The 25,062-nt window shown below is 39.3% G+C and overlaps 3 protein-coding genes and 2 non-coding genes across 5 annotated transcripts; 2 read left to right on the forward strand and 3 right to left on the reverse strand.

Annotated features, from left to right (window-relative positions):
- The first annotated feature begins 558 nt into the window (after positions 1–558).
- Positions 559–5,425, forward strand: LOC111331283 (uncharacterized). The gene is made up of 3 exons (XM_022936355.2): positions 559–849; positions 3,580–3,872; positions 4,231–5,425. Exons 1-3 carry the CDS (start codon positions 606–608, stop codon positions 5,050–5,052), a joined length of 1,359 nt encoding a protein of 452 aa, XP_022792090.2. The 5' UTR covers positions 559–605; the 3' UTR covers positions 5,053–5,425.
- A 763-nt stretch (positions 5,426–6,188) lies between these two features.
- Positions 6,189–19,464, reverse strand: LOC111331312 (uncharacterized). The gene is made up of 7 exons (XM_022936397.2): positions 18,409–19,464; positions 14,279–14,386; positions 13,833–13,923; positions 13,248–13,426; positions 9,487–10,066; positions 7,962–9,331; positions 6,189–7,563 (listed from the first exon to the last, which is right to left on the reverse strand). Exons 1-7 carry the CDS (start codon positions 18,976–18,978, stop codon positions 7,165–7,167), a joined length of 3,297 nt encoding a protein of 1,098 aa, XP_022792132.1. The 5' UTR covers positions 18,979–19,464; the 3' UTR covers positions 6,189–7,164.
- Positions 11,792–11,864, reverse strand: Trnar-acg (transfer RNA arginine (anticodon ACG)). Its single transcript has one exon. It is a non-coding gene; the product is annotated as a tRNA-Arg (tRNA).
- On the reverse strand, positions 12,429–12,502 carry Trnan-guu (transfer RNA asparagine (anticodon GUU)). Its single transcript has one exon. It is a non-coding gene; the product is annotated as a tRNA-Asn (tRNA).
- Positions 19,465–20,781: 1,317 nt separating the features above from the next.
- Positions 20,782–24,758, forward strand: LOC111331297 (caspase-3). Its single transcript, XM_022936380.2, has 3 exons — positions 20,782–21,050; positions 22,091–22,432; positions 23,040–24,758. The coding sequence occupies exons 1-3, from the start codon at positions 20,948–20,950 to the stop codon at positions 23,606–23,608; spliced, it is 1,014 nt and encodes a 337-aa protein (XP_022792115.1). The 5' UTR covers positions 20,782–20,947; the 3' UTR covers positions 23,609–24,758.
- Positions 24,759–25,062: the final 304 nt, after the last annotated feature.

The following is a 25,062-nucleotide window of genomic DNA, read 5'->3' on the forward strand; positions in this document are numbered from 1 at the left end:
TTTTTGTTTTGTAGCGGGTGTTGGAATGAATTTAAGCCCTTTTGCCAGTAAATTAATCTGGTCGTTTGTAAGTTCTTTATTTGAGAGGTTTTTTTGTGTGCGTTTTGTTCGCCTTTAGTTTCATAGTTGAACGTGTTTGGCAAGACCGCGGTTTCGATCCTAATCTTGTGGATCTCGTCAGTTGCTGATTCACTGAATAGACTGTTACACCCGTACGCAACACAATGTCTAACCACGACGAGAACACGCTGTATCCTCAAGAAAATAAATAAAAATACCTCCAAACGTAGCCGTTTGCTTCGATTTTACTTGAAAGTTTTACCTGTGTGACCCGATAGCCTCGTTTCGAAACTTCAAAGTCCACTGAGCTCTCGTGCAGTGGGCGTAAATGCGATAAGGGCTATTGCGCAAACCGCTACAATTAAAAATAATAATAATTATAATTATAATAATAATGATAATTGCGGTTCTGACATCCTGTTTCGTGACCTTGGCCTGTAATGTAAATGAACGCAGCTAACTGCTATAAATATGAAAAGGACCACTTAACATTAAGTACAAACAGTGACTTTACTGGAATTGGTTACTTAGTTCGCGATCGCAGTATGCAGTTTTTGAGGCAACCGTTGGCTGTCAACAAGTTAAACAGAAGGTTATTTCCGAGACTTAGCACCCGAAAAAAATATCATATCGTATCAGCTCTACGAGACTATGGACCAGAAGTTGTAGAGAAACTCCGTGGGACTATAAAAGTAGAGTACACTTTGGCGAGGCGAGGAGCTGATCGGCTTTGGGAAATGATTTATCGAGGAGAGGGCTCGTACGTAAACGCTCTTGGCGCTATGACAGGTAGGGTCAGTCGGAGTAAAGCATGTTATGATAAATATATTTCCTTCCTTCTTGGAGGGTAATTAACAGATAATTTTGGTTTTATCAGTTGGGTTGATGATGAAAAATTGGCCACCAGAAAGAGTTTCAAAACTGACGTTTCGAGCGCTAGCCTTTCGTCAGAGCGAAGGAGGAATTGTGGGTTGCGTATGTGTTTATCTGCAGAAAATAGAGCTATGCTTGGTGGTCACATGGTAACGAGAAAAACAAGAACAAATTAATTGAATGAAAAGCGTTCGTTTGGGGATTAAGAGTGTCACATCAGCCTTTGGCTGCCCTATTTTAACCTACTCAAATAAAGTATGTACAATATGTATGTATGTATTTGAAAAATGATTTTTTGTTTTAGAGTTTTGTGGCTTACCGAACTGCCTAGATGTAAGGAAAGGCCGCAGACTGCCATATGCTGTTTAGAATGATTAGGCAGATTAGCAGCTGGTTTGGATGCGTCCTAGTCGTTCCTCTCTACGTCGCGAAGGTGTTCTCTGAATCGGTCACCGAGTCGTCTTCCTATTTCAGTAATGTGTACCTACAAAACTCTAAAACAAAAATTGATCTTTCAAATCGGCACTCTTAATCCCCTCGGTATGAACGAACGTGTCTCATTCAATCATTTGCTCTTAGCTAGTTTTTCTCGTTACCATGTTCCCACCAATAGCGTAGCTCCATTTTCTACATATAAACGCACACACAACCCACAATGAATGAGTTGCCAAAAACAGGATCCTTGCGCTTGCGCAAAGATTTCTGTGATCGCCACGGGGCAAACATTGCAGCCCGCAAAAAAGAAAGATATGGCGAAAGACAGTTTCGATGTTCAAAAACAACAATTTTTGAGAGAGATCAACGCTTTTTCGCCGCAGTTTTATCATAGATGGATTAAGATAATTTTGATAAAAGGTACTGAGGTGTAAGTTTTGGTGGAATTACCCCGAAATGTGTTATAAAATATACCGATAAACTTCTCTCCTTGCGTAAGGTCTATTGTGAAATAGTCGTCGCGTAATGGTCTCGACGTATTACAATATTAGCCATAAATCTCTAGGAAGCAACCCATTTACCAGTTGTACTTATGTATATAGAGCCTGTCTCCATATTTGTCGACGTATCAAATAAACAACTTACGACGTCTGAAAATATACCTCCTCAAAGGAGAGAAGTCGTCGTCAGCGTGATGGAAATGTTTTTTAACCGAGCTGTTGCTCTTTGAAAGGATATAATAAGTGATGAAAAACACGAGGAACCCCTGGGTCAAGCGATAGTTTATTTGGGCAAAATCCAAACGTTTTTGAGCTGCCACTTTTTCCCTCGAACTCCTTAGAGGATCTGTCTGGAAAGGCAAGATCACAGGAAGCCGGCAGAAACTGTAGACATACATTCAGATGCGCATCGCTCCTTACGCGACCCATGATGAGTCGCGTATGAATCGCCAAGAAATAATTCATTAAAGCCTTTTCAGTTTTATTTAACCGTGTTAAGTGTACCTCTAGCTATTTTATTGGCTTTGTATTACAAAGGAGCGCTGAAACAGCCACCTCGAAACAGCACAAGATTCAGTTGAAATGGTGTGCTTGAGCATTAAATATTACCGTGATACATTAAAGTGATTTAACACCTACATTGCTTATTTATTGTAATCCGGCTATGAGAACGAACCAGCGTTGATAATCGGCTTAAAACTAAACCTTTTCTTCTGCGATGATGAGTAGTAGCTCGGCTAAAAAACATTTCTGCTGATCACGCTAACAACAACTTCTCTCCCTTGAGGGGGACCGGTATATTTTCAGACGTCATAAGTTGTTTATTTAATGCGTCGACAAATATGGAGACAGGCTCTACATACATAAATATAACTGATAAGAATTAAATGAGTTGTTTCCTAGAGATTTATTGTAATACGTCGAGACCATTAGGCGATGGCTATTTTACCGGTAATAGACCTTACGCAAGGAGAGAAGTTTTCGTGTATATTTTATCACATATTACGGGGTAATTCCCACCAAAACTTACACCTACCTTTTATTAAAATTATATTAATCCATCTATGATAAAATTGCGGCGAAAAAGCGTTGATCTCTCCCAAAAATCGTTTATTGAACATCGAAACTGCTTTTCGCCATACATTACGCTCGAAACGTCAGCTTTGAACTCTTAACGGTGGCCAATTTACATTTGTTTATCAACTCAGTTGATAAAAGAAAAATTACCTTGTTATATTCCCTGACCGACGCTGCACCACAGTCTTTAGAAACTTACCCCCCCCCCCCTTAATTAAAAGATTTAGGAATGCTTATGATATGGAATACGTGCGACAGTTTGAAATATCCATTCGTTTCTTGCCTTGGATGAGTCAATACCCATGTGGGCGTGATATGAAGATAACCTTTGTAAGAAAAAAAGAAACATCCTGGTTTCTAACTTACGAAAACGTTTTTTGAAAAATATCAATAGAGGATTTAAGGCTGTTTTTATACCGACACAACTCTAGGAAATTAACCACTTCTTAATAAACTTTAAAAGATCCTTCAAATTTTGCAAAAATACTTTTATTTGCTTGGTAAGCGTGTCCAATCATGAAGCTCATAAAATTAATTTTTTTCTCGGGAATCTTAAATTGCTTAACCAATTTGTCTTTGTATGTTATTGGAGATCAATCCCAGCAGAAAAATTGTAATAGCTGTTTCCCTTCAGGTGGTCAAGCAGTTCAAATGGCTAAAGCCGGTTTACAATCCATTTACCTGAGTGGCTGGCAGGTAGCTGCAGACAGTAACATGGCGAGTCAAACCTATCCCGATCAGAGTTTGTACCCCGTAAACTCAGCAGCAAAGCTTGTTGAACGAATCAACAACGCCTTCATCAGAGCAGATCAGATTGCACACATGGAAGGAAAAGATCATCACATTGATTTCTTTTTGCCAATTGTGGCTGATTGCGAGGCTGGATTTGGTGGCCCGTTGAATGCCTTCGAAATCACGAAATCTATGGTAAGTGTGCTTTAGCTGGATTTGATAAAAAGAGAACCTTTGTTAAAATATTTTTCTTTTCATCTTGAGGCTAATTTACTCAGTATATCGATAAGTTCAATTGCGAATGAAGAGCTTATTTTGACAGGAAGCAAACCAATCCAGTGAAAAGGGGCTACGAAATAATTCGTTCTCCTCCACTTTATTCCGAGACATTTTCACACTCTTTTACTTTCGCTTGTGTAATTCTAGCACTTGTATTTATTGTCAAGCAGGGAATTTCAAATGTGACACGCCTTTGGTTTAAACATAGCTAAGCCGCAGAGATATGATTGCTAGTTCTATTTCACTGGAGTGATGAGTCTGTTTTTGACAACAGATTACAGCCGGTGCTGCAGGCGTCCATTTTGAAGATCAGCTGGCATCAGAGAAGAAATGCGGCCACATGGGAGGAAAGGTTCTTCTACCGACACAACAGTTTATCAAAGTCTTAAACGCTGCTCGCCTTGCTACTGACGTTATGGGTGTTCCCACTGTTATCATTGGACGAACAGATGCCGAGTCAGCAGCGCTTGTGACGTCAGATATCGACCCACGTGACCAGCCATTCTTGACTAGCGAAAGAACAGCCGAGGGATTCTATCGATCAACCGCTGGCTTACAGCAGGCCATTGCTCGTGGACTGAGTTATGCTCCATATTGTGATGTGATTTGGTGTGAGACAGGTAAACCTAACTTGGACGAGGCACACATGTTCTCTGATGCAATCCATTCCATGTTTCCAGGAAAACCACTCGCATACAACTGCTCGCCTTCCTTCAACTGGAAAGCCAACCTCAGCGATAAAGAGATAGCTGAGTTTCAGAAAGAACTCGGTAAAATGGGCTACAGATATCAGTTTATTACCTTAGCCGGTTTCCACTCGCTTAATCACGCTATGTTCAAGTTAGCACGTGACTACAGAGATCACGGCATGTCTGCCTACACCAAGATTCAAGAAGACGAGTTTGCGCAAGCGCAATTCGGCTTCACAGCACATAAACATCAAAGAGAGGTGGGGACGGGATATTTTGACCAAGTGAGTATGGCGATCAGCGGAGGAACAAGTTCAACGACAGCTTTAGAAGGATCAACCGAAACGGAACAATTTTGCAACAAAAAATCAGTACTAATCAATGAGAAACAAAGTTTTGGGCGATAAAAGAAAACTCAATTCTTTTTTCATAGTTTTTTTTTTATGAAAATTGAGAATTTACTCGTAGACAAATTTATAGACTGACGGGAAAATAACTTTATTCTTTGCTTGATTTAGCTGTTTATCAAGATGCTTTTTCACTATTTAATTGAAGTGCAGAGTGACGTCCATCTTATTTCTGCAGCGATTTTCAGTGAGACTCTGGTATGGCCTTTTAGTGATGTTAATTTCATGGTGTTATAGATGTGAAAGTTTGAGAATAATTTATCATTGGTTTGGATATGTTCAATCTGGAGAGAAGCTTGCTATTAAAAATCTCTAACTTGGTAAAATGGCCATTGTGATACAATCAGTGCCAAGTTAAACAGTCCTGCAATCATACTATCGTTGGACGTAATGCGCCATCCAATGCTGACTTGCAATAGTACTCTTAAATGTGTGTACATGTTATGTGCGCTGTATTTGCTCTAATCGTTCGTTGCAGCTGCATTAAAACTGACACATTTCCCTCTATTAACATAATAAAAAGAATATTTCTCCAGTATAGAGCAATTGAAAAATACACTTGTTCTTGGTTGGAAAAAGATGATCAAAGCGCATCTCGTTTTCTTATCCACAAGACTTTTCGATGAGCGTAAAAACCTTAAGGAAATTGCTATCTTTCCCCCGCAGTCTGTTATAGGAGAAATATATAGCTTTTCAATGGTATGCGGCGCCTCAGCACTTCACTCAAAGAGAGCAACCTACTGTTCAAAGTCTCCCCATTCTAAAATGCATCATAATGTAGACGAGGATAACAACTATCAGCGGTCAATGAATGTCTTCACAGACGGTTGAAAGGGAAATCTAACAAGAAGGAGAGGTGTCAGTGCCTGTGATCCCACGCCACCTTCCCCTCCGCCCCCTCCCCCTTCCCCACTGCCCCTTCCCCTCCGCCCCCTCCCCCTTCCCCTCTGCCCCCTCCCCCTTCCCCTCCGCCCCCTCCCCCTTCCCCTCCGCCCCCTCCCCCCCGCCCCCTATTTTGGTATGAAAAAAAGATGATTCTTAACAATGAAATGTTACTTAATATCAACAAAACACTTGAGTGATCATCCCAAGCCCTCAGGAATTAAAAGAGGTGGAGTAGAATACAAACTTAGATAAGGAAGTTGACACTATGAAGCCATTTTAATTTGTGCATTAGTATTTTCAGGAACAGGTTCGAGAAATCTTCTGGGAGCAAAGAAAAAAAAAAACCACTAAGAGTTTATACACATCAAATGCATGCAAGGATGTGAATGACATCAGCCATTAGTCAAATTCTTAAAACCAAACGATATATCCCCATAATAAATAAATAAACGCAACTTCCTATTTTCAACGTCAATTAGATTAGACTGCAATAAGCGCAATACACTCTTTAAAAATAGAAATAAGATAAAAATTATAAACTTTTGTAAAACCCTTAAACATTTGTTACCTCCAGCTATCAGCAATTTAAAAAATAAAAATATTTCATATGTCGTATTTTCCACGGCCAGTTATAATAATAACTTATTTGCCTTTTGCCAGTTAAATTGTGAACTTGTTTTTTGATTATTAAAACAAATTATTAGCATGATGCAATGTTGAATTCGTTCAAAAAAGTTCGGAGTTGAATCGTACATTTTCTCTGAATGCCGAAAATTACTTTAGTCGCCAGTTTTTTTTACTAGGGTACTCTGAAGGCGCGGCTAGGTAAGTGGGGGGAGGGGGTGAGTCTCTGCTATGGCCAAGAAATAATCTATGATGATAAAAATACTGTCTTGTTCCTAAATTACCATACGAAGCAGCTTATAGAGGACCCACACCTCTGCTTATGCCTTTAAAATTAAGATCTCAAGCCTTTCCCAAACCTAGAGAATAATAATGGGCAATTCATGCAAATTCAGACAAGATTAGAAACTGACAAGAAGAGACTAAAACTCTTCCGTTCCCTCATTCCTCACGAAAAAAGAAAACGAGAATTTCTTGGTATTGTCAGGCTTACAGTTGTGTGCGCAAAGCCAACAGCATCTGTACCAAATAGTTTTAAAAGTAAGCTTTGGCCCACCACCTGTTGAAAAGATCCTTTTGGAAATAACTTTATAGTAAACATAGCTATAACCAAGCTTGAAACTGGGGCTCAGGTGACAACACACGCTGGTCCCCAGCCTCCTTTGTCTCTCCGTCAGCGGGAAGCATATCTGCGATCATTTCCTCGAGAGTAAACTGACGCTGAGGTCGTGGAAACGTATCCATCTCTTTATCCTTTCCTCTCTTCTCCCGCGACGATGATGTCGATGACGACTTTCTCGTTTTGACACTGAAATTCTCGAATGGTTTCTCTCTCGGAATCTGTCCTGGATTTGTAAAGATGTTCTTGCTTCCGTGGGAGTTTGAGTTCGAGAAATTTTTGTTGACGTCATACACTAGTGGATCACGGGGAGAAATGTTTTCCCCATCAGGTGTGGGGATGCAATTTTCAGTTTCTATTTCATCTTTTCCAGTAGAACCGCCCTATAATAACAGTTTTGTAACAAGATTAGATATTAATTGATGCTCAAAACAAAACTTTGTTTAACCGATGTTTAAAACAAAACTTTGTTTAACCACAAATGCAGGCGCAATAAATTGGTAGAGCTGATCATGAGGAAATGAATTATTCTTCTCCCAATGTTTCTGGACTGTACGAAAATATTTTCCTTGCTTTTTGCTTCCGCTAAAAGCGGCAGCAAAGGGTACGATCAAAGATCCAGAATATTGAAAGGAGTAAAAATGTACACAACAACCAGCTGTCCTAGGCTGACCCATTTTCTTGTAGAAAATCATGACCTCCTTTATAACATAGAAGGTCTACAGCAGTTCAGGGATATCATAAACTCGGTGACTGAATCAACAACTTGATTGTTAATTACCTTGATAAGCTCGTCAGATGATGGGGGTCTAGCAAGAGGGACCTGGCAATTGCTCATGTCCGTCTGCACGTCGACCTTTGATTCGTCTAGTTTGTGTTTGCCAGCACTGATGACGTAAGAAGTTTTGCCAGCCGCTACAAAACTTCTTTTACCTCTGGGAGAATTATTTTTGTCACAACCTCGTTTTTCAATACTACTTATAAGGGACTGGACAAGTGACCACCGTCTTGGAGATCCACTAGTCGAGTCTTCTTCATCTGGAGACCGGTCATTGCGTGATTTCTCAACATCAAAGAACATGGCTTTGTCCTGAGGTTTTGACAACGGTTCTTCCACTTTGTCTGGAGGCTTTTCGTTGGCATTTTTTGCAGAAGCAACCTCAAAAATGCGCCTTTTCATTGTGGGAGTCACCGAGCCTTCCAGATTCAAATTCAACAGACAGTCTCTCAGTGATTGCTGCGAGCTTCCTAAGCGCGTGTTCTGTGGCTCCATAGTGGTTTCTACCGTATTTCGTTCCAGGTCTACAGAGTGAAATAATTTCGAGGTAGGACTAGCCCCAAATGAGAGGTCACTTGACGCTTCAGAGAGACCTGAGTACCGCTGACTCCTCAGATCGTAATCAGCGTCTGTCAAGTCGCTTAAAAGATCACTAGCGACATCACTGTCGGTCTCGAAAGAACATTCCGAAATTTTCCGTCTTCCATTCATGGAAGGCTTTTCAGGAGACCTTTCATCCTGCGAAGAGATATCGATTGAAAGAGAACTTTCATCGATCGCCTCGAAATTTTCATTGGAATTATCACCTTGTCCATCTAGTTCACCATTATTAACAACTAGGGCGTTACCCTTAAATACTGTAATACTCAGCTGGTCGTCCTTAATTCCATCGTTCTCATCTCGTGCATCTTCAACTTCCCTTTCCTTTTTATCCTCTCGTTTCCTTTCCGTGATCTTTTTCGTCGCCCTTCCGTCTTTATAATCTTTAATGGCTGGTGCATTTGTAAGCTTCTTTCGAGGAGAAGGCGATGTTGAGTGAAGTTTTCCTTTGTCTTTCACCTGCCCACCTTTTGGATTCGCTCTAATGCCATTAGTTTGAAGGCCACTCTCGCGCCCCGTTGAAGGCTTCCTTTCTCTTGGTGTGGATGGTAAAGTCCTATGTGTACTTCCTGTCGATATTTTCCTGGTGGCCTGTTGATCTGGTTTGTGCTGGGAGCTGGGTATCTTCGTCACACTAAGCTTCCTAGTCCTCTCCTGTTTTTCTTCTACTGACCCCTGAGGAAGCTTAGGTGAGCTAGGTGACCGAGCCTTTCCATCGGTTGCAACTGAAGATGATCGGCGCTTGGCACTAGGCTCCCTCTTTCGTGTTTCCTCTGTGTAATGAAAGTAGCAATGTGAGTTATCTGGGAATCAGGAACCTTTCTCTAAGCGACCTTTTTTGATCTCAATGTGTGAGACCAATAACTGCGTGAGGAGAGAAACCTATTAAGCATGTTTTCATTCCCCATACTTCAAAACATTAACTCACCCCTATTCTCAGCTTTCCCAATTACGGCAGAGGACCCCCGTCGCTGTGTTTCTCTCGCTGGCTGTGAGCTAACCATAGTTTTAGAGCGAGGTTCCATTACAGGTATCAAGGTGCGCGGTGTGGAGCCGAAGGAGGCGCTCCTAGACACTCCCACCCCAGCAGACCTCGGCCTTTGAGAGCCAACGGGGCCACTCTGGCTAAGGCGACTTCTGGTACTAGGAGATTCACCTTGTGCCCCGGCAATGGATGATTTTCGGGAAGTGGTCGTAACACTTTTTCTGCGAGATTGTTCAGAAGCACTTGCCCCCTTGAATGCGTTGTCACTTGCTGTTACACTCTGCCTTCGAATAGATGACGAAGTTGGTTTGTAATAAGAAGGACTAAGGCTTAATTCTTGCATGCTTTTGCTTTTTCTTGTCAGCCGCCCACGGGCCTGTGTATCGATAGTTCTCGGCGGTGTGTCACGTGATATTGTGCCTCGTCTTTGACGCGGCTGTAGCCTTGGAGAACTTGAAGGTGAAGGGCTTCTGGAGGGAGACCTACTGGCAATGTGTCTCATGGGGTCTCGTGGACTCTTGAGCTGTTAATAAATCACAGCCTTGGTAAGAACCTCAACGCCGTTACGCATCATACAAATTTAAGGTGCCTCCTCAGTATTGCACTGCGCATCCTGTACTTTCCATGAAAATCACGTTTTCAGGCGAATATGCGCGGCATTCCGAGAAAATGGTATTGTTTCTCAATCAGTGGACGAGGCAAACAGTTACGATGGTTTTTTGCTCTTGAACAAGCACATTGACTTGTATTTTCTTTAACTGCAATATCTGAGGAATCACCTTTAAGATGCTATCTGTACCTAATAGGAGCAATCTTCCCTTTCAATGGCCATTGGGGCTTAAATTGATGATTGCTCAAAATTCAAGGAAGATTCTCGTGAAACAAAAGCAATAATAATATATTATAATCACGAATAATATAATGACAAGAAAATAAATGTTATTACTATTATCATTATAAGCACTGAAAGTATTTACAAAAATTATGATAAAAATTAGCCCGCTTCGTTTAATAATAGTGATAGCAATTATTTACAATTTTAAACCATATATCTAATTATTTACAAATTTTTAAAATAATTAATTTTAATGTTCACAATAGAGGACTGATTACAATATATGAGAAAAGAAAAAATTTAGCATTACTAAATAGGAAAAACTATTAAGATAATAAAGACCTAAAAATTATGAGTGCAGATATAGACCAGCTACAGCTAGGGTGAAGTCTTCTGCGACCTTGCGTGATTTAAACGGAACTCTAGAACCTCTTACGCATCTGTGTACAGTTCTTAATATGGCAAATGAAAGTTGTATTCGTAGCCAGGAAATGACGCTGGCATAGGGTTTATTATTCTTGTTCGAAAGCTTATTTGCGAGGGTTCTTAAATTATTGAATGTCGAATGTTCTTTCGAAACCTCACAGAGAAGCTATGCAGTAGTGATCACACGGCTATGGACACTTAAATCCTTATTAGTTTGAGATCTGTTCATGTGATTGTCAAAGGCTCTAGATTCTGGAGCGCCATTTCTGAACGCAAACAAAGTCTTAAAGGATTTTATATAAAAGCTGCTGGAGTTTGTCTGATTTTGTCCCGCCTCCCTTTTTATTCGATGTTTCATCGCAAGCCATCGGAGAGTTTGTTTTTTTTTTTTTTATAATAGGTCACGTTACATTCTCACCTTCTAGGGACAGCTTTTGAACGATTTTCAAGCATTAGATTTTCAAATGGAAACAATCTTAGCTATAGAATATGATCGCATCTTAGAACCTCGTAGTAAAATGATCTGTAGGAAATATTATTTCATTGCGTTTTGCGTTATTTGTACATGGATGGATATGAAATATGCTCATAAAGTTCTTATCATTTGTTAAAACTTATCCTTTTGATGTTTACAATCTTCAGTACTATTTACATCGCCGCCAAATCGAGATTTCTTTAATTTGAGAGTTGAGAAGTAAGGATTTTTTTCCCACACCCCCACGTCTACTAACACGAGGACATTGACATAAAATCATGCGAATGGCTTCGCTACTGAAATCATATTTCAAACTCACGGAATGTTGTAGTTCAACCGATATGATGTAGTTCAACCCACGTGGACGCTAGAAGTCGATTCGTACAGAAAAAAGGAAATTTCTTGCCTCTTCTGATGCAATTTTTTTGCGTTCAAGCAGAGAAACAAAATAAAATTTCTCAAGATGGAGCTCAGAAACAAAATAAATAGAGCTGTAGATAATTACGAAAAATCGACCCTGCCAGGACTCGAACCTGGAATCCCCTGATTCGTAGTCAGATGCCTTATCCATTGGGCCACAGGGCCAACCGCTACCTTACGGAGTTAATTATTATATATATAGCATTTTAAATAAATTATTACCCTTGATTGCCCGAAGAGCCAAACTTTTTCCGTTTAAAATGCTCTGTCATCTAAGAGTACGATATAGAATTGCTCGAATACATTTTTAAGAGAAACAGGTTATTTCAGTGGAATTTTTGCACAAGACATTCCAGATTTTGTTTCTACGATCGCGATCCAAAAACTGTAACGACTTGCACAGCCGTAAATTCATTACCGCGTCGTTGGAATACCCTTTCCAAAGCTCAGAGAATGACGGTTAATAAGATTTTTTGTCATTCTTAGATACTATTATTAATTTTTCCATCACAATATGGGAATTTTAATGCACCGGCGCCAAGCGCTATATAAGCGACCGTGAAATTTTTTTTTTCTCCCTTCAGCAAAAGATATCAAATTAAGATTGAAAAACAAGTTTAACTATTGACATTCCATCGCCATCTGAGAACAGATTTAAAAAAAAAAAAAAAGGGAAAAAAAAAAATAAAGAAGTCTTAAGGAAAAAAAAAAAGGAGGAAAAAAAGAGGCCGTCCCCGGGTGGGCTTGAACCACCAACCTTTCGGTTAACAGCCGAACGCGCTAACCGATTGCGCCACGGAGACCCACTACGCTAACCTAGTGTTAATTTTAACTATATATTTATGATAGAAGCAATTGGCTTGTATTTCCCTTCCGAGTGCCTTCGAGTTGATGACTACCATCATTTCTTCGTTTTTTATGAACGGTTTTAAGGTCTTTGATCTCATCATTTACTAGTTTATGATTTACCATTAAACAAAAGAAAGGAGATTTTATCATATTCATCACGGTATCAAGACACTCACTGGGCACCAAAGTTTCCTTATTTTTGTTTAACTACTCAGTGTACAAGCATGAATAGGTCTTAATCGGAATCGAACGCTATCGCACGCTCTTAAAAAAAACGCCAAAGCGCCCTAATTATCGCCGTACAGCCAAGGTGAGACCAAAATCCATGATTTACAAGCGAGAAGCTAGGCCTCTATTTCGTTTTAGCACCAGTTTCCCCCGTTCTCCTCCCCATTCCTTGGATGTAATCTCAGCTACCATATCTATGATATAGGCCTCTACTGCGAAAAGAATATAAGTTTGAGATCTAACCATGGAAGAATTCAAACCGAAAGCATGTGTGAAGAAAATTTACAATTGGATGGATCGACCCTGAGATCCAACCCAACTTCAGCTTGCAAAATTGGATTCGCTGGTGGTCTTTCCTCTCCGTTTTCTTTAAGTCAGCTCAAAGTACGACGATGGTCTGTTGAGCTTCACCTCAGGCGCTTGTAATACTGTACAACGAGTAAAACTTTACTGATGATTTTCGAGACAAACCTGTGAGGAAGAATTCTGGGGAGAACTCCATGACTGGGCGCGTCCGTGGGACACAGGCAGGCCACACGAATCGTGGCTGTCTGAACTGGATAAACTCATCGAGCTTGGCGATCTGCCCATCACATCGCTTCCACTACGCGGCGATCGGGGAGATCTGACGGAGTTTCTCCGCTGTCTTTCTATAGTTTGAAAGTAAAAGAAAAGGGGGAACAAGAAATTATTCGGGGAAATTGAACAGTTTGTGACCGTGAGTTTCCACACAGTTTAGGACAATTGATCTGACCCTGCGATGGCCGGGAAACAGATGAAAGCATTGAGGGATAAAGACCACGCGATCTTACAGAGATGATAACTCAAAAGGGAATTTAAGGGAGAGTCCAAAAATCAGATCTTAAATAAAATGAAATTTCTTCAGTATCGAATTCCTGTGTCAAATAGATTCCTTGAAAGGAGAATCAGAGCTTGGCCGTGTTTCCTGAGTATTTCTTCGTTCTTCATTATTGAGTGATACCACTGGACACTCGTAAAGTAGCCGAAATGATATTCCAACATTGTTTCCATTGCAATTTTTCTTAATCGCCCTACCTGTTATTTTACATGGATCATGTTTCTCGAAATATCTCTCCAGTGTATCCCAACCTCCGCCAACGCGAACCATCACGTGCTTGCGCATGACCTGACAAAACATAAAATCGCAACGCTCGAACAGCGGCTAGCTGTCGGAGCACTAATACGTGCTCTTAAAATTCAGTTGTATTAGACACACGCCAGGAACCAGGGTTGCTTTTGAGATCTGAGAAACTCAGGTGGCTCATGTTTTTTCGATGAGGTAGAATACACAATGACAGAAAAAAGTTCAACTAAAACAGAAACATTTTAAATCTTGAAATTCCTATTAGCAGTTTTCCAAATTAGGGTCTCTGCTTCGCAAAGTAGGGCCTGGCCTGAGCTATGATGGTTAGTCCAGCTCTAAATGTGTATATACGAAATCTTTTTTAAAGTTTGCCGATCATATTCCAGTCGTTCCTTACCCTGACGAATATGAGTGACTTTGCCTCGCCCACTCTGTATTTTCCTTCCCCGACACGGAACACCGGGTACCGCACAGGGCATGTGCACTGCTCTAAAACTTGGTAAACCTGTTCAGTGAAAAGAGACCGAAAACGAAGTACATCAATTTTGTGCACATATAAAGGCACTTTTCATTGGTCTTGTTATCAACTAAACTGACGGGACTAGAGCAATTTAGTGATATAATATCATAAAACATGTATCGCCAACAACATTCGTGACCGAGACTTTTTCTCACTGTCGGGAATTAATCGAAAACATAGGTGAAAATGTGCAATTGACAATTAAATACAATGTTTGTGCTTTGCGCATCTATGTTTGGATCAGTCTCATCTCCTCAGAAAAATACTGCAAACTTGGCCTTCAAGAGATGCTTTTATAAAGCAGACAAAAAAAACGCCATTGACACTACAACGGCCCTTTAAGAGACGCTTTTAAAAAGCAGACAAAAAAAACGCCATTGACACTACAAATTTGCTCTACGAGATGCTTTTATAAAGCAGAAAAAAAAACGCCACTGAGACTTCAAATTTGCCCTAGGAGATGCTTTTATAAAGCAGAAAAAAAAAACGCCATTGAGACTTCAAATTTTCCCTTCAAGAGATGCTTTTATAAAGCAGAAAACAAAAACGCCATCAAGACTAAATATAACAATTTAAATAACAAATTAAAATTGCAAATAGATATTGAATTAAAAGGTAATCAATCCATGGCTGATAAATATTGCGAGAATAAACAAGTATGATCGCTTGATCGATTCTCGTTAAGTTATACTGAAGGATTTTAGATCAGGGCTGAACAAAATATTGGCATTTTATCAAAGGCTCTTGAACCTCTCTTTCTTTTCTGGAATATCAAGTGCAAAGTCTTGATTCAACTCGTTTCAATTTATCTACTAACATGATTTTACAGGTGAAGTTTAATGCTTCTTATCCCCTTCTAGCAAGTGTGCAAAATATACCTTACTGTTACTGAAAGATTAAACAAAGCAAGCTAACACAGGTTAGCATGACTAACAAAGTTGAGAAAAAGGAAATCGTTCGCCATTTAGGCTTAGATGTAAAAAAATGCGTTTGCTTATCGTAGCTGCGATGATATATAACCATTTACTAGTTCGTCTCATAGATCAAAAGATAGTAGTTGAGTGTGTAATAGATCGAGACTCGACGGCGTCGTTATACAGACAATTACGTGTTAAATTAGCTTGAATACACAAAAAGTCAGGATTATTTAGCAAGTTTCGTCTCCCTTCTTTTTTCAGCAGGATGGTGCAAATTCTATAGACAGAAGTACAAACTCTACTCTGACGCAAATTTTTATTCTCACGCAAAAAAATGAGGATTCGTCACGACTGACAGTATGTGGTGAAAATAATGTGAACTTTACCACAGTAAATAAAGTTCAAGATGTTATTATCAGTTAAGAGGCTTTACAAAACAGAAAGGCATCTCATTTCTGTTTCGACTAGGATATGTCTTTGGAAAAACAGCAATTTATGAAAATGAAACATGTCAAACATGTAAAACACTGGCGAGTTTTAAATGTCCGCTTTCCTAGATAGGTAACCTAAAACGAGAGAGAGCGATTTAAAACGACTTAATTTTTTTTTGCGACTTTTCGTAAATATGTTCTTCTCCTTTTTTATGAATTCTGTTTGGTTAGTTGCTAAAAACATTTATAATTGTTTAATTTTTTTTCGGAATAGTCCTGATGTTTTCTGCACGCAAAAAAAAAAAAAAAAAACACTCATAAGAGTTTGTTAATTGACATCAACTCAGACACCTGCAGGACAACTCATTCTACAAGTTACCCAAGTCAGGAACGAAGTTCCCAAGCAACGCTATTTACGATTCGGCATGAAAATTTACCACAAGAAATAAACTATTTTTTCAACTCATGTTTCTGTTTCAGTGGTTAAAAATGATTTGGAGGAAGTTCTGGCTAAATTAAACAGATTAAATTTCATTTTCGCTCGCTAGAGTTCCAAAGTAACACGTTTTTCGGCACATGTGTGTCAAAAGGACCTTAAAACCGCATATGAAAAAGCTTAAGATTCGCAAAAGATAAAGGCAATAGCCAGTGTAAACAACAAAGGATGCATGTGTTAAGAATGAAGTGAGTGCGAAATTGGTCATCTAGAATTTAAGAACGTGTTTGTCAACGAAAGAAAATGTTTTTGAGTGGAAAAATTATGAAAATGATTTTCCCACTCCATAATTAATAGCGATTCCTATCGAATTTCAGTCAAGTTATCTGCGGAATTCAAATGATAGAGACGCACCCCAAGACTAACTAATTCAATTTGCGTTTAAAACTGGTGTTGAAAAACCTGTAAAGGGATCAATGGATTAGCAAAAACGGATTTTAACGACCTTAAATGTCAACACTGATTGAGGAAGCGGATTATTCCATTGTAGTCTGTCAAGCAAGAATTTTGTTCCTCAGTGAAATCCAGAAAACCAAGATCGGTTCCAATACCGTTTTTCAGCAATAACTCGTCATACAAAACACAATGCCCATTGATTAGTTATTGCTGAGAATTATAAAGAAGTAGGTATGGTTGTATTATCGAGGATGTTTTAATACATTAGAGCTATCATGTGAAGTGTCAGTAAAAACATTGGATGTTTGGACCCGCAAACACGCCATAGAAACAAAACATTAAACGCAGAATTTGTACCCGGGCTCTTCTTTCTTCTCCTGTTTAAGACAATTTACCGTAACTATGAGGATGTTGTTATTCCTTCGCATTCAGATCAGGCAAAAGGAGCTATTATTACTCGGTTTCCAGTGAAGCAAATTTACATACAAAAACATGACAGCAAAATAAAATCATTACTGTTTCCTACAAACTTTCGGATTCAATTCCACATTTCATCCAACTTGAAAGCATCAGAAATTTCGAAAATAGCTTAATGGTGATCTTTCAAAAGCATTTCAGTTTCTTTGAAAAAAAGATTGGAATTATCAACAATGTTACGCATTATGAAAGATATGCTCTGAATTTTCAATAGAAAGTGTATGAATGGTCAAGCCCATTTACAGCTTGAAATATGGTATATTTGTCCAATATCTAATGAATTTTTTCGGTTCAGAGTTTTTCAATAGCCGCCTATTTTTCTAGCCCTAAAGAAAAATGATATAAATAAAGGAACTTTGCCCATTCACGTCTCGCTAAAATTAGCGTGTTACTCCCTGCCTGGTGTTACGATAAATTAAGGACCTGCGCATGTTCTCTATAATAAGCTTAAAACGGTTCAGCTACGATTTTCACCTTCGCAGTTAAAATCGCAAGGACCTTATCTTACTTTTTGCAAGGATTAAACAGAAAAAGATCATGGTCTTAAAACTACAACTTCAGCAGTTACTTAACTCCCCAGTAAAAATGAAAGAAAAGTTTGAAACAAAAAACACATGCAACGTTCTTGAGGTAAAATTAATATTCGACCTTCAAAGTAATTCAATTTTTTATGACAAGATTACAGCGTATTTAAATATGATCTGATGTAAACCTGTGCCCTTTTCATTTCGTCGATCACAACTCACTTTATCACTTTCCTATTTCGGTAAATATAGTTTGTTAGCTTATTTTTTTCGGATGAATGATTCGGATCCTTTCGTACTGTAGTTACAAACGTATTAATACAAGAAAAATAAAACAATGTTACGGATTCTTGAAATATTACGGATAGGACCTTGGAAAGCCATCGACTACTCTTTACGTCGGTTTTCTTTTTGGTAATAGCTCGAGGTGGTGTGGCACACAGTTATATAAAGGAAAAATCAGAAACATTAAGGGCTGGCTGTGTAGTTACTTGTTTTGTAATGCAAACAAGGAGAGTAAGCAAAAGACAATATGACTATAATGAAAACTCTTTGAAATAGGAAAAAAAATCAATCTGTCAGACGTGCCTAATTTGAATAATGGTAGTATAGCAAATGTTGCATAGATCTTCGACCATGGGGGTATAGCATTTCATACTGCGCGATTTTTTCGTCGTGTGTATGTTTCACTTCATCATCCAACACGGGCGAGATAATCTATTGACATTTTATTTTCGAACTAATCGATAGACGTCCTTTCACTCACCAAATCATCTAGGCTGTGCGATTTATTCTTTCTCTGTAACCGAATCACCGGCTCCGCTGTAATCTCCTCTGGTTGCTGTTTTATTTCTTCATCTATCTCGTTTTCCATTCGGACCAAATCCGGCGGTTCAAGTCCGAATTTTACGCTCAAGCGCGCCATTTCCATAAGGGTTAAAATAACAGATTTTTCGTTCTTGTGAAGAACAAGGTCTTCCGTCTCAAACATTATTACATCCGATACTCCCAACTCTCGACACCAGCGAATAAAATTCGCCACATTATCCCTGGCAATAAATGAGCCGTGGAAACCTGTTCTCTCTTTGAACGTTACTCCGCAAGGGGGAAAGGTATTACGAGGAATAAACGGGTGCCGGTAAAGGAATTCTTCTCCTGTGTACTGAATCACGTTAGCTAGCCTACACAAAACCACTCCTGTGTCGAGATCTTCCATTAGCGTCTCTACCGTTATCTCCGAGCCAGATATACGCGACATCCACGGAGCCAAATCCTCCTTCATCGCCAACATACATTTATCCAACGATTCTGTTTTATCCCTATTCCAATCCGCCATGTTTCTAGCCCAGCTGTAGTCCTTAATAAGCGAGGAATTACGTGAAAATGTTTTTTTCCAATTGGTCCGTTCCTATTGGCTTTGATTGCTATTCGCCGGCAACGTGGTAATTCGGTTGATGCATAGCGTCGAATTAGAACAACCCGACTGATCCCCTCACGACAGTGTTTAGAAACGGCGTTCCAGACATAGACCCGTGTAATTTAAAGCGCGCGCACGCTATCTCGGTGACTGGATGTCAACATCGTCTACGAAATATTCATAACAAATCTCTAATCTCCGTCCGCTTTTGTTTACACTTCGCGTCTGATCGCTCCGGCTGAACTAGCATCAATAGTTAATGACACATGGCTTAAAATTCCATTCATCCGAGGATATCGAGGCTTTGTAGGACAATCAAATTCTGTGGTGTAATTGCACACTAGTTTTGTGTGTCCGCTACTTTTGAAGTCTTTTGAAAGACGAAAGCCGAGCGGGAAAAACCAATACTACACAAAAGTTTCGTGAACAAAACGGTGTTGCGCATAAAGTCCACACGCTGCGCAAAATTCGTTCTTTAAATGATTTCCTCAGGGGTGGTCGCTTTATTGTGTGTTTGTTTGCTTGTTATTGCGTTATTGGAAAGTACTTTATTATATAGACAAACAGATTTGAAAACAGATTTGAAAACACTGTGACATCTCCAAGATTTGAAACAACAAATTGATTGAACGGACAGGGTCACGTTTGGTGTCTTGAATTTCGAGTGAGTACTTTGCTAATTGCCGGAAGTTACAATAGAGCGTGAAGTTAGACTGCCTACTTCCGGCAGTTGAGTGGCTGCAATATTTCGCTTTTCATCCCGTCAGCGGTTATAGAACGCGGCACACAAAATGCTGGCATACTACAATAAGTTACTGACGAGGGGCTAACGCTGGAAACGTCAGCTTAGAAACACTAACGGTGGCCAATTTACATTATCCACTCAGTTGATAAAACCAAATTGCATGAGTTGCTGTTTGATCCTTTTTTTTGTTTTCGAAACATAGTGGATTTGTCAGTTTTGTGTTTTTGTGCTTCCGGAATTCTTAGAATATGATGCATATCGCCCACTCAATCAAATTCTCCATTTAGAAGAAAGGGAGTCATTTTATTCTTGATAAACCTGTAGAATCCATTTCCATAGTCCAATCTATCCATGAGTACATTTTAGCTCTATACCTACGCCAAAGGATCAACGTTTGTGTCATGTAAAGAATAATCACTGATTCGAGAAATAGTAGAAGCCAAACTAGCTTACGAATGGTCTGAAATACACTTTGACTCGGCTAAGTTCTAAAATTACCGAGCGGCGAGGCAAGCCAAAGCTATTTAAAGTTACCCACGCCGATGAAAACCTTAGCAACATCTTTATTGTACTTAAAATGATGTCTAACCGCGAACTTATAATCACGTTTATCGACACATTTAGGGTACCATCTGTCATAGCTTTTGAACAAAATTTGTTACCCAGGCCTGTTTATTACCGCTACGTGACGATGACACGTATTTCCAAAGTAAAAAACAAAAGAGTATTTGTCCTTTTTGGGTCGGTTAGAACCACATTCGATTACTTTTCATTTTCTCAAAGTCTACCTGCCCCTTAAAGTTGACGAACTTATTCAAAACCATAAGTGGCTATTTCTAAAAATAAATTCAGGAACTAAAATTCAAAGCCAATATTTACTAGATGACATTCAATCGAAGTTAAAACTGAAAATGTATGATGTGCTGTGAACACGTTATTAAAGGAAAGCCTTAAAGTGTGACGTCATTTTAAGATCTGACTGAAGCATTTACGTTATCAGCAGGAGCCCATTACTTAGAAATAGCCCAGAGGGGAAGATGCGTTCCAGTTTGGACTTCCGCCACAATTCGTATTTAGTTTGCTCAAGCGGCAGGAGTTCATTAATGATTATCAGTATTCGTTGGTGAATGCAACTCCTGAAATATGGGCAACTTTTTAATTAAGTGGGCGATCGGAGGGATTGAAGAGGAACACACCATTGGAGAAACTTTGGAAGATGGCAGACTTCAAAAGGAAGTAAAGATTGGTACGTTTTACGTTCCATTCACAACCGTGATTTTTCATCATTAGAATCCTAGAGGATTTAGGAATCTGATCATGAAAAATGACCAATTGCGTGCCACTCCATTGAATTAGGCAATGTATCCAGCCCTGATGATCACAATATTTTTAATGACAAATTTGTTTTGACTTGAACCCAGAGCTCCAACGCGCACGAAAACGAAGGATTGTACCTAGTCAGGAATCTCCCAACCTAAACTTCAGCACTGATGCTCAGTTGCATCTTTGTTTCTTACCGGCTACCCTTTGATCTCTATCAGACAATAATCGATTAACGTTTCAGCTGTTAGTAATAGGGACCTTAAGAAACCACGACGACGACGGCAACGAGGACGTGGAAAAACAAGAGATCTTATTGGCAGAACAATAGCTCAGCACGTGCGTTTTGAAACTTTGTACATTTCTTAGCCTTCCCTAGACACTGACAACAACTTTAAATCGCCAAAATTTGCGTCGTCTGCGAACCGAAACCGCGACGGCAAATTATTTTAATTTCCATTTGGAACTCAACAGCGCTACTTTATACGTCATGTTAAAGTTGAGTTGTGGCGCTGTATGAGACAGTAAGCTCCTGCAGCCATTTTTGAAATTCTGACTAAGAGTAGAATTTCATTTTTTAATCGAAATCTTCCTTGGCGTCACCGTCGTGGTTTCTTAAAGTCCCTATTAACAAATGAATGAAGGAAGTAAGTTTCCAAAGAAATCATGGTGCTGCGTCGATGGGAGGTAATAGCCATCGTAGAGAGTTTCTACTTCAGTTGACGTATCGAGCGTCAATCCTTCGTTAGAGGATTAACAGGAATGGAAGCTTCGATGGAGGCACATGACCTCTTCCATGGATACAATTAGATTTTATTCTATCGAAAAAGTTTTGGTTTCAGTTTTCGAGGCTACATGAAATTATGCAAAGAATTATTTTGTGAGCCAAATATTTCGTATCGCAATCTTATAAAGAATGATTCTTGAAGTAGATCTTGAATATGTATTTTCCATATTTCACTAAAGGTTCGCTACACAATCAAAGACAAGTACATGTAATTCAAACCTCGGACTCCGTCAAATGGACAGCTACTCCTCAAATGGCAGATACACATCGAAACGACGCTAAAGCCAGAAATCAGCAGAACGATCACGTGTACGAAGGATTACGGGATCCATACGTGTTGGTAATAAACAACGTAAATTTTATCAAAAACCCAGTTCCAAGAAACGGAGCTGAATTCGATCTCAAAAAAGTGGAAACATTTGCTAAAGAAGCTGGTTTCCAAGCTGTGAAGCAGCACAAGGACCTAACAAAACAAGAGATGGTGCGCATCCTTGACGAAACTCGCAAAAAGAGAGAATTAGGTAAGTTCTACACAGACCTTAAACAGGCTTAATTACCAGCGAATGCCAAGTCTACCAACTCTTCTTTGTATCCGTAATATGTATTTAGTCTTGCTGCGCAATGCTCTGTCTTCCAACCAAGGGAATGATCGCGCTTTGCATGACCGAAAGGGACATAGAACACTACCTAATGGAGATACCGACCAAAAAATGAATTACTATTCTTAGAGCGCGTTTCCATCGAGTATCCTAAAGGTAAACTGATCAAGGTAACAAAAAGGCCAATCAGGAGAGAGGAAAATACAAGCCAACTGCCAAGAGCGCGAGAAACGCACGGTCACCAAGTCATGATTGGTTTCAGTTCTGAATCTGATTGGTCGATAGAGTGGCGCGAGTTTCCTAGACCAAAGCAATCCTGTGTTACTTTCGACACTTAAACTGCTCTGAACACTGCGTGAGCGATAGCTGGTTTGGGTTCAGTATTAAAGACACTTTGTTCTTAGTACTTGTGCGCTAAAAAGAGGGTGACCTCTTCTTAAATACCACCCCTTTGATTCATGAACAGGATCCATGGATGTAACCAAACGACTATTGAAAATTTGTTATTTGTCTGATCATTATTTTGCAGATAAACATGATGGTTTCATCTGCATTATTATGAGCCATGGCGATGAGACAGGAATTTTATGCAAGCACGGTGAAACCATTCCAGTGGAGGAAATAACGGCTAAATTTCGTGGTGGCAACAAATCGTGTCCCCAATTGGTCGGTAAACCCAAACTGTTCTTCATTCAAGCCTGCAGGGGTAAATTTGACGACAAAGGGTATGGGCTCGAATCAGACAATGTTGTTGCTGATAACGCCCAGTATGAAGAGATGCCTGTAAAACTTCCTTCTGAAGCAGATTTTCTGATCAGCTACTCGACCACCGTGGGATGTATTTCTCATAGGAGGTTCACAGATTCTACGGTGTACGGAGAAAGACACAGGGAAAAACTGGGTTCTTGGTTCATCTCCTGCTTGGTTAAGGTTCTTCATGAAAATTCACACACTGACGACTTAATGACAATGCTGACTAAAGTGAATCAAGAAATGACCAAATATAAGACAGATGGTGGAAGCAAACAGATTTCATGCCATCTCACCATGCTCACGAGAAAGGTCTACTTCGCAAATTTTTTTGATAAGAACTTTTAACTTGCCATCGAACCAGAGACATCTGACTAATAATCGTTTCTTTTAGTAGCGATAAACATTCTTGTAAATGACATATTTTGGCTGATAGAATTGTTATATTCTACTGTTAGCAGGGAAAGGTAACATTTAGGAGAAAAACAAACCACAAATTACCCCCACCCTCTCCCGCTTAGTAGGAATTGTCATCCAAACATTGCGCTTTTTTGACTTCCGAAACAAGTAGACTGTTTTTTTGGAGACGCGCGAAGCAGTTTCCGCTGGAGAGAAACGTATTTAAATAATATAATTATATAATTACATAAAATACCTGGGAGTCTATATCGATAAGCACCTAAATTTGTCAGCCACAGATACAACATATAAACAACAAAATGACAAAATTGCTGGAATACTCACTAAATTATAAGATATCACATAGGTTTTAATATGCTAAAACAAATATACTATGCTTTGATATATCCCTATTTAAGCTATAGTATTATTGCCTGGGGCTGTGGCACCAATACTGAACTAAATTGTCTTTGTATTAAGCAGAATAAATGTCTCCGAAGCATCTTCTTTGCGCGTGCTAGGTAGAGTGTTAGTCCTTATCATAAACTGTTGGGAATTTTAAAATTAGATGGGATATATAAATTCAGAATATGCTGCCTTGCACATAAGATTAAGAATAGAACTGATAGCGTTCCAGATGTCTTCCTTGATGTCCTGACCCCAACATGCGAAAAACATAATTATAATACAAGATTTGCTAGTAATTTCAATTTTTTTAGACCAAGAGTATCCACCAACACGGGAAAATCATTATTCAAATTCTCTGGTTCAAAGATCTGGGAAACCGTACCCACCAATCTTAAATATATATTCCCGACAGTATCTTTAAGAGAGAATGAAAACGTCAACTTTTGCTTAATCAAACTTGATAATTTTGCTTCACTTCAGTTTACTGCTGATTTATTCTTAGTGTAGGCTGCTATTTATATGATCATTACAGTGTCCAACTAGAAAGCTCTTGCTACCTTGGACACCGTGCACATGTCAACCTTATATTTATGGCCAAATAATACCTTCATTTTTTTCTCTGTCTCTTATCTTTAATATAAACCTTGTAAATGTCATTTATAGTGTGAAATAAAGAACTGAGTTGAATTAAGCCCACGTGATCTATCCCTGACGTAAGCGCTGAAAATCGCTGAAAAAAACGATGGCGAGCTTTTACATAAACAAACAAGGAAGGTCTTATATCTGTGGTAAAAGCGTAGACGATAGCCTTAGATGTGTGATAATCGATTCGATTTTAGCTGAAAGGAACTATTATAGAACGCTTTCATCTGGATCATGTTGTATTACTAAACGAAAGCGGATAAACGACGACAGACAGCAAAAGCGCAGGCAAAGAAATACGAAGGAATGTTATCATGTGCGTTGCCTTTTGCGCTAACATGAATTTGGTCACG

The sequence above is a fragment of the Stylophora pistillata genome, chromosome 13 (genome assembly GCF_964205215.1).
Source record: "Stylophora pistillata chromosome 13, jaStyPist1.2, whole genome shotgun sequence".
NCBI lineage: Eukaryota > Metazoa > Cnidaria > Anthozoa > Scleractinia > Pocilloporidae > Stylophora > Stylophora pistillata.